General features: G+C 46.0%; 1 protein-coding gene across 7 annotated transcripts in view; it reads right to left on the bottom strand.

Annotated features, from left to right (window-relative positions):
• DOCK10 (dedicator of cytokinesis 10) overlaps positions 1-15,209 on the bottom strand; it is a 1,735,912-nt gene that overhangs the window by 408,957 nt on the left and 1,311,746 nt on the right. For all 7 annotated transcript variants that reach the window (XM_078665953.1, XM_078665951.1, XM_078665949.1 and 4 more), the window contains exon 31: positions 5,278-5,322. In XM_078665953.1, coding sequence (XP_078522079.1) covers positions 5,278-5,322 — 45 coding nt within the window. The remainder of the gene's footprint in view (positions 1-5,277; positions 5,323-15,209) is intronic.

The raw sequence follows: 15,209 nt of genomic DNA, 5'->3' as shown, positions 1-15,209 counted from the left end.
TGTTTATGCGGTTGTCAGAAACTAAATCCCTTCTTGTGAACTCGAGAACGTTTTTAGTGACCTCTGAGCTAGCTGGAACTCACAATTAAGTCTAATATATTTCAATAGAGACCTAGTAGACATAAGTCCTACGTCACATCTATAGGATATATTATTCCATTGCGCAGAGCCTATTGGGAATATAGGAACTACACTACAGTAGGCTGTTCTATGAGTGTAGTGAGTGCATTTAAAACCATTTTCCATGATTTTACTGATTTGGGGACATTCACAAAATATGCATTCTATTTCCTCGTTCACTCCTCACAGTTCCCTTTTTTTAGTGATATGTCTTAGTTTGTTCAGCCCTAAAAACTTCCATTAGCCAGACTTCCATGTGTCAAACTTCCAAGCAGCAAAAGTAACTTAGACATTTTGGACTTTCATCAAGTGTATGTTATACATCTCTGTCTTTTATTAAAACATCTTGCTTAACGATACACAACTTCCAACCTTTCCAGAAGTAAGTAAAAAATCTTTTGGAATCAAGTCTGTATGACTTGCTTATTTTTCATGTAGCAATCAAACATGTGGATGAAAGGGTTTCTGAGATATCTGGGAGAATAGATGAGAAATTCCGACTGAAAGAGAACTAATCAAATGATCTTCTAGTGTCATAGGAAATGCCCTATTAGGAGCAAATCGTTTGACAGACAGACAGTTTGCTTTATGCACTACCGTAGCCTGGCAGAGAAGCAGTCAGGTTTAACTTAGGAGACAGGTGTGTAAAGCACTTAATATCGCCAAAATAGTAAATAAGTAAAAGGCACAACAGAAAAAAAGAACACCAATTTATAAAAAATTTAATATTTTTATCTTCAAAATGACACCAAAACGACAAACATCCAATGTTAAGAACCAGAGATATGAAGTTTTAAAGATGAAATTGCAGTATAGCTCCTAAAAGCATAAAGCAGCACCGCAGCTATCTGGTCACGCTGGACCGGGTCAAACCTGAAAGTTCAAGCCGACCTCAATGGAGGGCAGGTCGAATGCAATCCCAAGTAAGTCCTGCTGAAGTTTTACCTTCTCCATAATTGTGGCAGGGGTCCTGTTCGCTGGGAAGGGGTCACCGGGAGCAAGGAGAGCAAGGAGAGCATCACTGGCAGTGGTCTGAGGGATGCGCAGAGAAGCTGGGCATCGCGGGTGGCCGGGCTGGAGCCCCGCGCTCATGAGCAGGTATACTTGCTGTGCGGAAAGACAAACTTAAAGCAGGTTTCCAGTGCAAACAAGCCAGGTCGTGTTAGTGAAGAACCCAAAACCTTGATTTTAAGGGCTACAGATCCACCGGAGGGCCCTCGACCTGAGAGGTGCATCATGGGGCTCAGGAACTTGATGAAGATGGGACAGGAGCTGTAGTCCAGTTGGTTCTTGGTTTCTTTGGGAGAGATCAGTATCTCCTAGCGCTGTCCAAGGGTTCAGAAGCTCTGGATTGCCACTTGGGGGCAAGGACTCAATCTCACACATTGCACCTGTGCAGTTCAGGAAAATCTAGGTGTAGCTTGTCAGCTGGAGTAGATCTCTTTTTGGGTTGTTACAGGTGGCTTCTACCAACACTTTTCTACCTGTTGCTGCTTAGGGAGTCCACTTCTTATCCTTTAAGACAGGCACAGTCCGTTCTTGTGTTGAGCATTCTGGGCTGGTAAGAGTGGGGGCACACCCCAAACAATGGGGTTTAAGTTGCCACCTTCAGCTATGACGGATTCCTAGGAAGTGTGGCATATTTTTGACCCAGAAGAAACTAGTCTCTGAAAATCAAAATGGAGAAATTCTCTCCTTCGAGTGCAGTTCTGGCTAACCAACCCAAAGGTTTGGCTAACATTTCCCTACACTCGCCTTCCACCCCGCTCCTAATCTAATCTGGGGGTGATCCCATTTGTCTGGGGATCAAGGAAGCGGGGGCTGACCTGGGTCATGTGACATCTGTTGTTCTACCTTTGAAGTTCAGTTTATCTCCCAGCCTCCTTCCTGTCCCTGGCTTCTCCACGAAGCATTTCTCTTCCCACCAAATGGCTGTATTGTTTCAGCCCCAGGCCTCTTCACACCTACTCAGGAGTAGCTTGGCTCAGGCTGTCAGTGGCTGGCCAATCAGAAGAGGCCACTACAGTTTGGTTTTAGGTAACTTCAGGATAGTAAGTTCTAAAACGACTTTCCTGCAATAGTTATAACAACTCTAACTTGGCAAGTTGTTGTATTTATTGTAACTATTAATTTGATGCTTTGAATCAGTTTGCCAGGTAACTCCAATCAGAAGTCAGACTTTAATAAAGTTTAATAACGCCTTGCAATGTTAGCCATGGAGCTAGCAGCAGTCCAATTGGAAAAACAACTTTGGCTGTTTTTCCCCTACCAGGGCAGAAAAAACATATTTTATAATGTCCCTGTTTTCCATGACAAGGCACCTTATGGGGCACCTAAGGAAGACCTTAGGGGTAACTTATATGCATTAAAACAGGTAGTTTCGGACTTTGGAAGTATATTTTGATTCTACTTCACTACAGTTGAAGGGCTTTAATATTTTTGTAGTTCATTATCATTGAAAAAACTAAGCAGAAAGTCTGAGGAGGATCAATAATTATAACCTGCTCAAATCGGCGTTACTTACAAAATTATTATTTTATATTCAAACAAACACTTTTTAGTTTTAATATTTCCTCCAGCAGGTAATAATACATGTAAGCTTCTTAGGTTCCTGAAGCAGTACCTGGCGATTAGGCCTGTCTGGAGTTAAGTATACTGGGAGCACTGGTAATTAAGGGTCCCATTAAAATGAGGAAATCACCTTGTAGGGAGTGGAGGCTCGTGTGGAACACAACAGATCTATGGAGTTACCATGGGTCCTGAAATTCTGATGGGATGGTGACTCTCCTTATCGACCCCTATCGGATATTATCAGGCATTCATAATGAGCGCCTTACCTATCACTAGGACTAGGGGATGGCGCCTGAAAATACAGCAGTTCTGTTATCAACACTGTTTTATTACATTTAGTCTTTTTGCAAAAATAGGCAAATAGGACGCAAAGACTACATGATCCTGTGGGACCTTGCTTGTCCAACGAGTTTATACCCAGACTTTTTGCTTTTTAGCCTTCTGTTTCTGACCTGTTTTTGTTGGTTTTATGACTCTGGGCACTTTACAACTTCTGAGCAGGGCTAAAGTGCATATGCTCTCCCTGTATATCATTATTACAGATTGGTGATTCCATGATTGACATATTTGATTTACTGGTAAGTCCATAGTACAGTGCTTGGTGTGTGCCCAGGGCCTGTAAATCAAATGCTGCTAGTAGGACTGCAGTGGGCCTGCATCACTGATGGTGCCACCCACATAAGCAGCCTGTAAATGTATCTCAGGCCTACCATTGCAGAGCCAGTGTGCAGTCTGGTACTGCCATGTCGACCTGGCAAGTGCACCCACTTGCCAGGCCCTAACCTTCCCTTTTCTTACATGTTAGTCACCCCTAAGGTAGGCCCTGAGGGCAGGGTGCAGTGTATGTGAAATACAGGACATGCCCTGGTGCATGTGGCATGTCCTGATAGTGAAATACTGCCAATTTCTTTTTTCCTGCCAGGAAGCTGCACCAGAGAGGACAGAAGAGGTTTTGACTGAGCACAGGGCTTATCTGCCACCAGAGAACAAAGGATGTTACTGTATAAAAAGAGGGGCCCAGACCCCAGACTTTCAGATCACTTCTGGTAATCAAGAGGAACCTTTGTCATGACTCAAAGACAGGACTATTAATACCCTAAGCGTCGATGTCGAGAGTTGGGGTGGGCGGAGGGAGGGAACACTTCAAGAAGAAAGGGAGTTGGGGTAAGAAAATTGATGTAGAAGAAGGGTTTTAACAGAATGTAATAAAGGCATGAAGCTGCAAACATGACCAAGTTATATACCTAGTTCAAGAGGAGATTCACAGTTAATGGCGAATCGCCACTATAGTATTGAAAGAAATGTATCTTTGTATGAATGAAGCAGAAAATCAATAAAATACGTCTTTAAAAAAAAAAAAGAGGAACCTTTGTCAAGGAGATGAGCTGGAGAAACTAAGGAGGAATACTGCCCCTGTGCTGTTTGGGGTTGGCCCACCAGTGGCAACTTTCTGCCAAGGAAAGGGAAAAGGACTTTGCTGTCTGCTGTGTCCCCTGCTTGAGGAAGATCTCTAAGGGCTCAACACTGAGCTTGCCTCCTGTTCTGAAGTCTCTGGGACATGATGACTTCACCACCAGCTCCCCTGAACTTCCTTCTGGAAGTTCTGACCTACTAAGAGGTGCCTGCTGTTGTTTTGGACCTCTGGAGGCTGTTTGCCGCTGGGAACTGGAAAAGTAACGCAACTTCAAGAAGCTGATGCATCTGCACCGGCTTCCGAGGTATCGGCGAAGAAATTGTCACAGTGCCTGCCCACTGCTCGAGAAATCGCTACATGCCGCATCAAGTGCACCGATCTCTGAAGTCCAAGATCACCCACCAATTCCGATGCAAGCCTGCTGTGATGCTGCAAGAACCCATGCATCGTCGCATCGCATAGATGTGTCAAGTATGTTGCATCGTTGGGGTCGGCAGTAAGAACCTGACGCATCACCTCCCCAGGCAGTAAGAAACCAACCCATCACCTCCCCTGAAGCAAGGAACTGACGCATCACCTTTCCAGAGTGTAAAGAACCAGCGCATCACCTTTCCTGCGACTTTTTTCGTTTGCGTGCGCAACACATCCAAGGTACTTTGTGTGAAAAGTGTTGCATCTCCAATTTGCTTTAAGCTGAACTATTTCTACCATTTGAAAATCATGTTTTTATTACTTTATTGTGGATTTTTGTCGTTTTGGTCTTGTTTGGTTTAGATAAATATTACTTATTTCTCTAAACTGAAGAGATGTCCATTTGTAGTGTTTTCACTGTATTACTGTATGTGTTCACAAATGCTTTTCTCACTGCCTCTAAGATAAGCCTGTCTGCTCGTGCCAAGCTACCAAGGGGGTGAGCAGGGGTAATATTAGAAATGTATCCCCCTCACCCTGACTCTGACTAGAATAAGGGTCCCCTCTGCCAACTAGAGACCCCCATTTCTAACAGATCCTATATGGCTTCACTGCTCAAAAGGTATATAGCTTTACTAAAAATAGGCAAATAAGATGTGAAAACTATACGATCATATGTCTTCACTGCTCAAAAGTTATCTAGTTTTAATGCGAAACATATAAACAAAATCCCATTAAAACACATTTCTTGAACACAGTACCTGATGCATTATATCCAATGGTTGACTCTGAAGGTGTTGCGATGTCTTGATGCATGCAATGAAAAAAATAAAAAGTAAGAATTAACCACTCTATTGAAGACTGACAAATTACATAAGATTGAAGGTGAAGATAATAGGAAAATTTGGTTGAACCACATTTAAATTTACTAACACAATTAACATATATTTTAATTTAGATACAACATTTGCTATTGACGCTTTAGATCTTGTCGCGCTGAAATATATGAATTTTTTTCTTGTTCTAAACAACAAGTGCATGTCAGTGTGCAGCGCCTTGACGCCCTTGGGCTAAGTTAGCGCTCTACAAATCTTAAATTCATTCATTCATATCAGAATAAAATTACACATTACCATATTTGGGCCAAATTTATGTAAGGTCAGACTTTCAACAGTAGCACAAGTCTAACTAGTAAGGATCTCTTTGTAAGTTTGGTGAACAAGTTCTAAAAATGCTAGAGGTGACGAAGCCCTCCGCTCCACCACACCATTCACAGCCTGCCAGTTACATTTCAGCTTTGTCACTGGTATGGCTGACTTTGCTCATTGAAATTCCTTTGGCCCAACATGGTTGGAACACTTTCAGAGAAATAATTCAATTACCAATTTATCTATTGAGTTGGGAGTCTCGCAGATTATGAGGGACACCTTGAACTAGGCAGTCCTTTGGGGGACTTGCGTGTTGGGGTTTTCTGACAGTGGAGCCCTCTGAGGCTCTACTGTTGGAAACAAAGTGGTCCTGCTACCACTTAGTGTTCTAATTCATATCTATGAAGAATAAAAGAAATGAGATGTGATCACGTTGATCAAGAGTCGTTATCATTCAATTAAAAAGCTTACATTACGTTATGTCAGTATTGGCACTTTTTTGGTGTTTTGTCAGTATAGAGTGGCGTAGCCTTGCTGACAATAAAGAAGCCCAACCCCTTTGTTGTTTACCAACTTGTTGAGGCAGGGGAACTACAGCAAGGGTAAGCATGACAAGGGTTGACAAGAGATCCATTAATTTTTAGCGAATGTCCTGATATGCCCCTCCTTTCAATGACTGCTTAAGCTTCCAAATGTGTTTTGCTCCAATCACAAAATGGCAGCAATCATGGAAGCCAAACGGGGCGTGAGTGATACGTCCATTATATGTACTGTTGGAGAGTGGACAGTGCATGCACATTTTTGCCGGTGTTGCATATGCACTTTAATCTTTGTGTAATGGTTTCTGCTCTTTTTATTTCAGCAGTCTGAACACAAAGGGATACCAGACAGTTTTTCCTCAAACTGACTTGGGGAGTGGGGAATAACAGCTATTCGCTCTAGACACAGTTTAGTTCAGCTCAAGTAAACTTTATATGGTGCCTGGGAGTACACAGGCACCAATAAACGTTCCCTAGAGAGACTACTGAACCAAAAGTCAAACCTGGACAGCATTGAATAGACTGACAGTGACAACAGATTCTACACTCTGCCTTGCTAATAAAGAAATGTGAAGTAGTGTTGCCTGCCACCAAAATACGATCCGCGAGAAAAAACTACAGGGCACCAACATCTGCACAAATAAGTGAAGATAGGTACCTTTGTATCAGTCTATGTGCAAGGCAGCCTGCAGTACCTTCAGCTCTGAGGCCTTCATCTTTGGTAATTTGGGAAAATGTTGGTAATTCCACAAATTAGAAATTGCGTTTCAATGCCAGGTGTTAAGGGTATTACTGTGAGCCTTGGAAGTGGAATGAAATGCAGAATGTGTTTCCATGTGTTTTTCCTGCCTTTAAAGATACAGTGTATACACAAGCTTTTGGAGAGTGCTAACTCCAGTCCATTCCAGTTTTGTGATGCGGTATCGCTGCAGCTGTTATGTGATACATCTGCACTACTTTAAAAGAAAACAATGGGTAATGTTCAGTACTTTGCTTACTGCCTATTTAACACATGCTTACGTTGTGGAACCTACCACAAATGAAACAGAAGGTGGGGGTGCCAGAATGCTGGTAATGTCTGTCTTTATAATTATTGGCCCTCATTAGCAACTGTGCAAAGCACAAGTCCCATATTGAGTTCTACTCTGCCCAATCACAAATAGCTGGCTGTTTTTGTACCTGTTTTCCCAGGTGTGGCAACACTCGCCATGATTGTACTGGCTGGAAATACAACCGATAAAATCCCTTTAGGCCTTCGTTGCAACAGCAGCCAGGCACTTCCACTGGCCCTAGCTGACCTCGTCTTCTGACACTACTTCTCCAGGGCTCCCTCACACATGCCTCCGTCTACCGCCGCCCTGCATAGAAGCCTTTGCTCCCATCCAGCACATGTTCATTGAAGCAGCAAACCCCAAGAACGAGATATTATGTGCAGTTTTATGCCAGTTAAAACCTAGGCCGCACGGTAACTCACCACTCTCAAAGGGTTTAGCTCATAAGTGCACGGTACTGATATATCCACATGGTACGGGTAATTACAGATCCAGAGTTTTCACCACACAGTAGTAATGAGGGCCTTTGTGTATGCGTGTTTGCCTTGTGTGTGTGTTGTGATTAAGAGTACTCCTCTAACTGATATGTTGTTTGCATGTTTCCCCTATCTGCATTCATGTGTCTAGTACATGTGTTAGAACATGTGCACTTATTTTCTGGACATCTCTCTGTAGGAAGGTGGATATTTGACTATGGTTACCCCAAACTTTTTGCCTAGTGTTTAGCTGGTTTTCGACTTAGTTGGCCCGAGATCCTGCTATTCAGGGCCCCAGGCTATCTGCTCTCACTGTAAAATGAACTCCATGTACTTTAGGTACATCTCCAATTGGATGTTGGGTCACCTTGTGAGCCCCTGTATAGTGTACCATAGGTACCTAGGGCATAGGTGCATCCAAGGCCTACCAGGGGCTGCAGCATGAATTATGACACCCCTGGCTGGCCATCCAAGTTGACACAACTGGCTGATCACTCAGCTGGGGCAAGGTCGTGTAATCAACCCTTGCTTAGGTATACTATTTCTATACCTGCCATTATATATAGACCCATATATACCTATAAGTCACTCCTATGGCAGGCCTTAACAATCCTCAAGGCAGAGTGCTTGGTTTTATGGGAGATGGTGCTCTAGCATGAGCTGAGCCTGTCTGCAGCTTTCGGAACCATGTCCTTATAGCTGTTCTATGATATAGCCATACCATATACTCTTAAGTGCATTATAATCCTCGCGGTTAAATGCTAACTCTGGGTTGGCTTTATCAAAACATGTCGTGTATGGTGTCATACGCTTTGGAATACTACCCCTTGCCAGTTCTGGCGACGGGGGTAGCATTCCACCCTTCTAGAGGGAGAAGACATGTTGTTCCTGTTAATCCTGGTTAAATTTAACCAGAGCCTCAGCATCACAAAATGGATGCTGCTGCCACAGACACAAGTCCGACCTCTTGCTGCTGGGAGTCCTTCCAGCGAGGGAGGCTTGGACAATAGGTTTCCTATCTGGGGAGGTGCTAGCACCACCCCAGACAGGCCATAGTGTATTGGGGCAGGGAGGGCTGAATGAAATGAGACACTGCCTGGGGCACACAAGGTGTCCCATGCATAGCCCGGTTCAAACCAGTTGCTGGGGCACTCCAGTCCCAGCTCTGGCGCGAAACTGGACAAAGGGAAAGGGGTGTAACCACCTCCTTCCCTGGTCCCACCCAAAGGAGGGACCTAGCAGGTAATCCAGCCCCTCAGAATGATATATAGGTAGGTGCTGAGTCAAGAGACTTTAGATTTATCCTGAACTGAAACTTGAAACGTAACTCTGGACCTTCGACATTCTATTGAAACTAGAAGACTGAAGAATCTCCCTTGTGGTCAAGGAGTGACCACCCTGTGCTAACAGTCACCATCCAGCGATATGCGGTTTACTTTGTCGATGCTCCTCCCGGAGCCCGAGCACAGAGTCCGACAAGAGCCAGACTTCCAGACTTCTTTGACCCCGATCCACAGCCACAGCAAAGCTGAGCCCGTGGAGGCGACGAGAGACGTGGGACCGGCCATCTTGAATAACCTGCTCTTTGCTACTTGTGCAGCTTCTGAGGCACCCTCGAAGTTATGCATTGGGGATTGAGAAGTCCCAGCACCGAGCACCTTCTGCATCGACGCACAGTCCTCCACACTCCACGAGTGCCGCGTGGGGCCTGCTAGTGTTTTTGTGCTCGACGCGTCTGTCTGGTTACTTGCCCGTTGGCCAGTGGCCTCTGTGACGACAAACCTTTGAATTTGAACCACCTGCCTGGTTGCTCCAGGTGGGCCCCTGCTTCCCCGCACAGGAGAAGCCCCCTAGACCTTGCTGGTCTAACTCAAAGCGAATATTTGATTCCTACGTGGGTTGCATTTGCCAAGGCCTGTTGACTCCAATCCGGAAGCGGACGCCGCCAACAGCGAGATTCTTCGTGGGACCGTCCGTATCCAGCTCCTGGTCGTCATCGACACCTCCTGGTCCACGTGGCTGCAGAGTCAAGCTTCACGACATCACCTGATTGCTTCACGACATCGCCTGGTTCCTTCCTGGTTCCTTCCTGGTCACTGGCTAGTGACCCAGACTCTGTCCCCTCTGCATTCAGGTACTCTTTATCCTCTATCCGCCCTTGGATCCAAAAGGACACTTCTCTCCTGGTCGCCTGCAGCATCTTTTCACAGGTCTCCATAGGATTCAGCGACAAAACCCGACACACTTTGACACCTATGCCCCCGGCTCCTGTGGGTGAGGTAACGCGAGTACTCCGGTGCTCCTGTGGGTATTGACTATCCTAGTGTCCTAGTGTTCAGTAGCTTTCTCCTAGTCCATCCGGAAGTGTCCTAAAATAACTAGTTTCCAATTCTTTTGTTCCCATTGTATCCCTATGGTAACTTGCGTGTGTGTGTAGACACTGCACACGCTTCCCGTGGGCCTCCTGCTTCCTAACGCTTGTTAGCTCAGTGTAGCCCCAGCGATTCCCTAGGCCCTAGGCCTATTCCTTGTTTGTGACGTGGTTCTTATACCACTATTTTAGTATATGGTTTGACGTGCCCCTAGGGCTCTACTGTATATTGTGCAACTTATTGTATGATAATTAAGTATCTTGTTATGTGCTTGTGCCTCTGACCTCATAAAGAGTTCAGAGGGGTTGTGTTAGTAATTAATACATATATATTGTATAGATAACCTGTGTGGTGTCCTTTCATTTGGTATTCAAGGGGTTACATATGGTAAAACAACTTGCTTCACATGCTCTCTGAAGTTTTAGTCTAAGACTGATTTGTCCATGCTACCACTAGGATAGCTGGTCTATAAGGTTGACTTTACAATCATCACCATAAGGGTTGTTTGTACTGGTGCAAGGTGCTCACTAGAATAGTGAACATATACCAGGCCAACTTTTCACATTGGTGTGCAGTGGTTGGGATAAGAGCTTGCTGTTGTTTTACCAATTGTAATCTTACGATATCATTTGAAAGATCACATTAGGTACCTATAAGTACATATAACAAGTCTTATAATACTTAAGTTCTACTGAACTTAGTTGTTGTAGAGTAAAGGGCTTAGAACACCCTGACTACAACTCCTAGAGAGGTTTAGTAGGAAACACTTAGTGTAGGTAGGTGCACACACAGCACCACACTAGATCAGGTCTACCACAGGAGAGCCTAGTGTGACTCTCCCTGTGAGAAGTGACCCTGCCAGGGCACCTTCAAGATATGATACCCTAACCTTCCATGAGTTGAGGCACTTGTGCACATCTAGGAGGTTAAAACAGGGTTCCAACCCTACCCTCAAGCACCTGATAGAGCTCATGGAAGGATATGATGCTCAGAAAGCCTCTAAACCAGGCCTCTAAGGGAATGCAGATGAGGTCCTACCCTCAGCAAAAGATGCCACTGACTCTACAATCATAGATGATGATGAGGATGTGGAGGCAGAAGATTCTGGGGAGGAAGTAGGCAGCCGGGTCCATGTTAGAAGACTTAGCCAGGCTAACTTAAGCCTACATGGGGCTGAAGAAGGGCTAGCCCCATACAGGCCTATAAGTAGACTTAGCCAGAGGTATAGGATGAGGAGGTCCCACTCCAGGGACTTCCTCCAATCTAATGCTTCTAGGGGCTCTAATGGCTCTGCTCAGAGGTGAATGCCTTCTCCTCAGAGGAGAGAACATCAGGCAAGAATGAAGGAAGTCAATCTGAGGATCTAGAGGGAGGAAACTGCCCCCGCCAAGGAGAAACTTGCCCTTGCCAGAGAGCAAAAGTTAAGTGGATTAGATTCCACTGGTGGCAGCAATATCCCTAAGGATAAAGACAGGTCCTATGATACTAGTAACCTGAGTAAGATTGCGCCCCCCTACAAAGTTGGGGATGACATCCACAAATGGATAACTGCTTTGGAGAGGGCCTGCAAAGTACATCAGGTACCCCAAATTCAGTGGGCAGCATCTTGTGGCTCTCCTTTTCAGAAAAAGGTAGAGATAAGCTCCTCACAGTTAGTGATGGGGATGCTAACAACTACACAGTCCTGAAGAGTGCTCTGATTGATGGGGTTGGCTTAACCACTGAGCAATATAGGTTGTTGTTCAGGGATACCCAGAAGACACAGATTCAGGACTGCACTGATTTTGTAGATTGTGCTACTAAGGCTCTGGAGGGTTGGTTATTGGGCAGCAAAGTACAGGACTATACAGGATTGTACAATTTGATTATGAGGGAGCAGATCTTTAGTAATTGTCAAAACCAGCTTCTACACCAGCACCTGGAGGACTCTGATCTGACCTCTCCACAAGAATTGGGTAAGAGGGCAGATACATGGGTCAGAACCAGGATTAGGCCTAAAAATCAGGGTGGTGACCAAAAGAAAGATAATATAAAGCCTCAAGAGAATGGTGGGGATAAATCCAAGGACAAGTCACCTACAAGGCCCTAAAACTCCAATGGTGGGGGTGGGTCCCAAAACACTTCCTCTGCCCAAAAGAAACCTTATTGCCATGTCTGTAAGCAGCCTGGCCACCGGAAAACTGGCAGCAGTTGCCCAAAAGCCAACAATAAGGAAAATGTTCCTCCAAGCCATACTCCAACACCTCCTGTTACTACTAGTAGTAATCCCCCAGGTGGTGGGAGTGCCCCCAAACATTTGGCTGGGTTTACTTGGGGAACTCAGGTGGACTCTGGCCTAACCAGGTCCCCTACCACAGCTACTCTTGTCTGTGAAAATGGCATGGGGTTTGCCAACTTCACTGCTTGTCCCAACACTTTGGGCAAGTACAGACAGGAGCCCCTCATCAATGGTCAAAAAGTTGAAGCCTATAGAGACACAGGGGCTAGCATCACTATGGTGACTGAGAGTCTAATCCCCTCAGGACAACTTTTACCTGGGCACACATACCAGGTGGTCAATATTGATGGAGTGCAGAAAGATCATCCCATGGCAGTAGTAAATCTCAGCTGGGGAGGTGTCACTGGCCTAAAGAGAGTGGCAGTGTCTACAAACTTGCCTGTAGACTGTCTACTGGGAAATGATCTAGAGATCTCAGCCTGGGCTGAGGTAGAACAAGAAACCCATTCCAAAATGGTAGGTCTTCCTGGAAATGTTAGTGGGGCTGTGATAGCCACAGCCCCAGCTCAAGATTTCCTCCCTGAAAAGGTTGGTAAGGCTGTGATGGTCCCAGCCCAATCTCAAGCAGACTCCTTCCCTGAACAGGTTGACAGGGCTGTGATGGTCACAGCCCACACACAAACAGAGTTCCCTCCTGAAAAGGTTGGTAGGGCTGTGATGGTCACAGCCCAAACTCAAACAGATTTTTGTGTTGTGAAGCCTGAAACTATGGATCACTCCACTCAGACAGAGAGTATTGGGGAGGAAGAAAAGTCTCCCTCCCACCAGACATTAGGTGAGAGTCAGCCTCCTCAGGGAACTGACCCTACCCCTTGTGAAGGACCTGCCCCAGAGGTAGTCAGACCTAGCCTGGCAGAGCCCCTGATGTCAGTGGACCCTTCCAACGTGAAACCCAGTCTGAAGCAGGTAACCTGCCCCTCTCTACCCTGCCTCTGTCAGCCCAGAGCTGTAGAGGTCAGGGAGGCCAGTGGACCCCAAAGGGCCCCCTGTCCAAAAGAAACCCCCCATCAGCAGATTAGGGGCACTGAAGCTAGCAGCCCTAGCAAGGTGAAAATTCCCAAATCTCCTGAGGGAACTCCCTTACTCTTAGTTAGGAACCTCCCCCAGATGGACTCTGTTGGGCACAGCCAAACCTGGGGCCCAAAGGACCCAAACCTGACCTTTCCCTCCAGTAAGCCAATAAAAGGGACGCAGCCTCAAGCTGTAGGTAGCCAGAGGTTGACCCTGAGAGCACAGTGCAACTCAGTCATGGAAAGAAAGGCCTATATGGTGGATAGTGATTGGAGGAAGTTGAGCCCTACATTAGTGGAGCCTCACTTCGGTACTCCATCTCAACACCAGCCTTTTACTTTGCCAAAACACACCAGAGGTAGAGATTCCCTATGGTGGAGACCCTCTGATACCCCTAGGGTGAGGAATTGCTTAGTGGACCATGAGACAGGGGGTAACCATGCTAGTACATGTACTTCCTTATATGGCCACTTAGGCAATAGAGGCTTACCTGTACAAGGATAGCCTTATCTCCTTTTGCTTGGGGGGGGGGGTTGTGTAGGAGGGTGGATATCTGACTATGGTTACCCTCAACTTTTTGCCTAGTGTTTAGCTGGTTTTCAACTTAGATGGCCTGGGATCCTGCTAATCAGGGCCCCAGGCTATCTACTATCACTGTAAAATTTACTCCATGTACTTTAGGTACATCTCCAATTGGATGTTGGGTCACCTTGTGAGCCCCTGTATAGTGTACCATAGGTACCCAGGGCATAGGTGCATCCACGGCCTACCAGGGGCTGCAGCATGAATTATGCCACCCCTGGCTGGCCATCCAAGTTGACACAACTGACTGATCACTCAGCTGGGGCAAGGTCGTGTAATCACCCCTTGCTTAGGTATAGTATTCCTATACCTGCCATTATATATAGACACATTTATACCTTTAAGTCACTCCTATGGCAGACCTTAACAATCCTGAAGGCAGAGTGCTTAGTTTTATGTGAGATGGTGCTCTAGCATGAGCGGAGCCTGTCTGCAGCTTTTGAAACCATGTCCTTATAGCTGTTCTATGATATAGCCATACCATATACTCTTAAGTGCATTATAATCCTCGCGGTTAAATGCTAACTCTGGGTTGGCTTTATCAAAACATGTCACGTAAGGTGTCATACGCTTTGGAATACTACCCCCTCGCCAGTTCTGGCAACGGGGGTAGCATTCCACCCTTCTATAGGGAGAAGACATGTTGTTCCTGTTAATCCCGGTTAAAGTTAACCAGAGCCTCAGCATCACAAATGCTGCTGCCACAGACACAAGTCTGACCTCCTGCTGCTGGAGTCCTTCCAGCGAGGGAGGCTTGGACAATAGGTTTCCTGTCTGGGGAGGTGCTAGCACCACCCCAGACAGGCCATAGTGTATTGGGGCGGGGAGGGCTGAATGAAATGAGACACTGCCTGGGGCACACAAGGTGTCCCATGCATAACCCGGTTCAAACCAGTTGCTGGGGCACTCCAGTCCCAGCTCTGGCACGAAACTGGACAAAGGGAAAGGGGTGCAACCACCCCCTTTCCTGGTCCCACCCATAGGAGGGACCTAGCAGGTAATCCAGGCACTCAGATTGGTATATAGGTAGGAGCTGAGTCAAGAGACTTTAGATTTATCCTGAACTGAAACTTGAAAAGAAACTCTGGTCCTTCGACATTCTATTGCAACTAGAAGACTGAAGAATCTCCCTTGTGGTCAAGGAGTGACCACCCTGTGCAAACAGGCACCATCCAGCGATCTGCGGTTTACTTTGTCGAAGCTCCCTCCGGAGCCCGAGCACAGAGTCCGACAAG

This window comes from Lissotriton helveticus, chromosome 11, assembly GCF_964261635.1.
Source record: "Lissotriton helveticus chromosome 11, aLisHel1.1, whole genome shotgun sequence".
NCBI lineage: Eukaryota > Metazoa > Chordata > Amphibia > Caudata > Salamandridae > Lissotriton > Lissotriton helveticus.
This window is presented reverse-complemented; position numbering and strand designations above follow the sequence as displayed.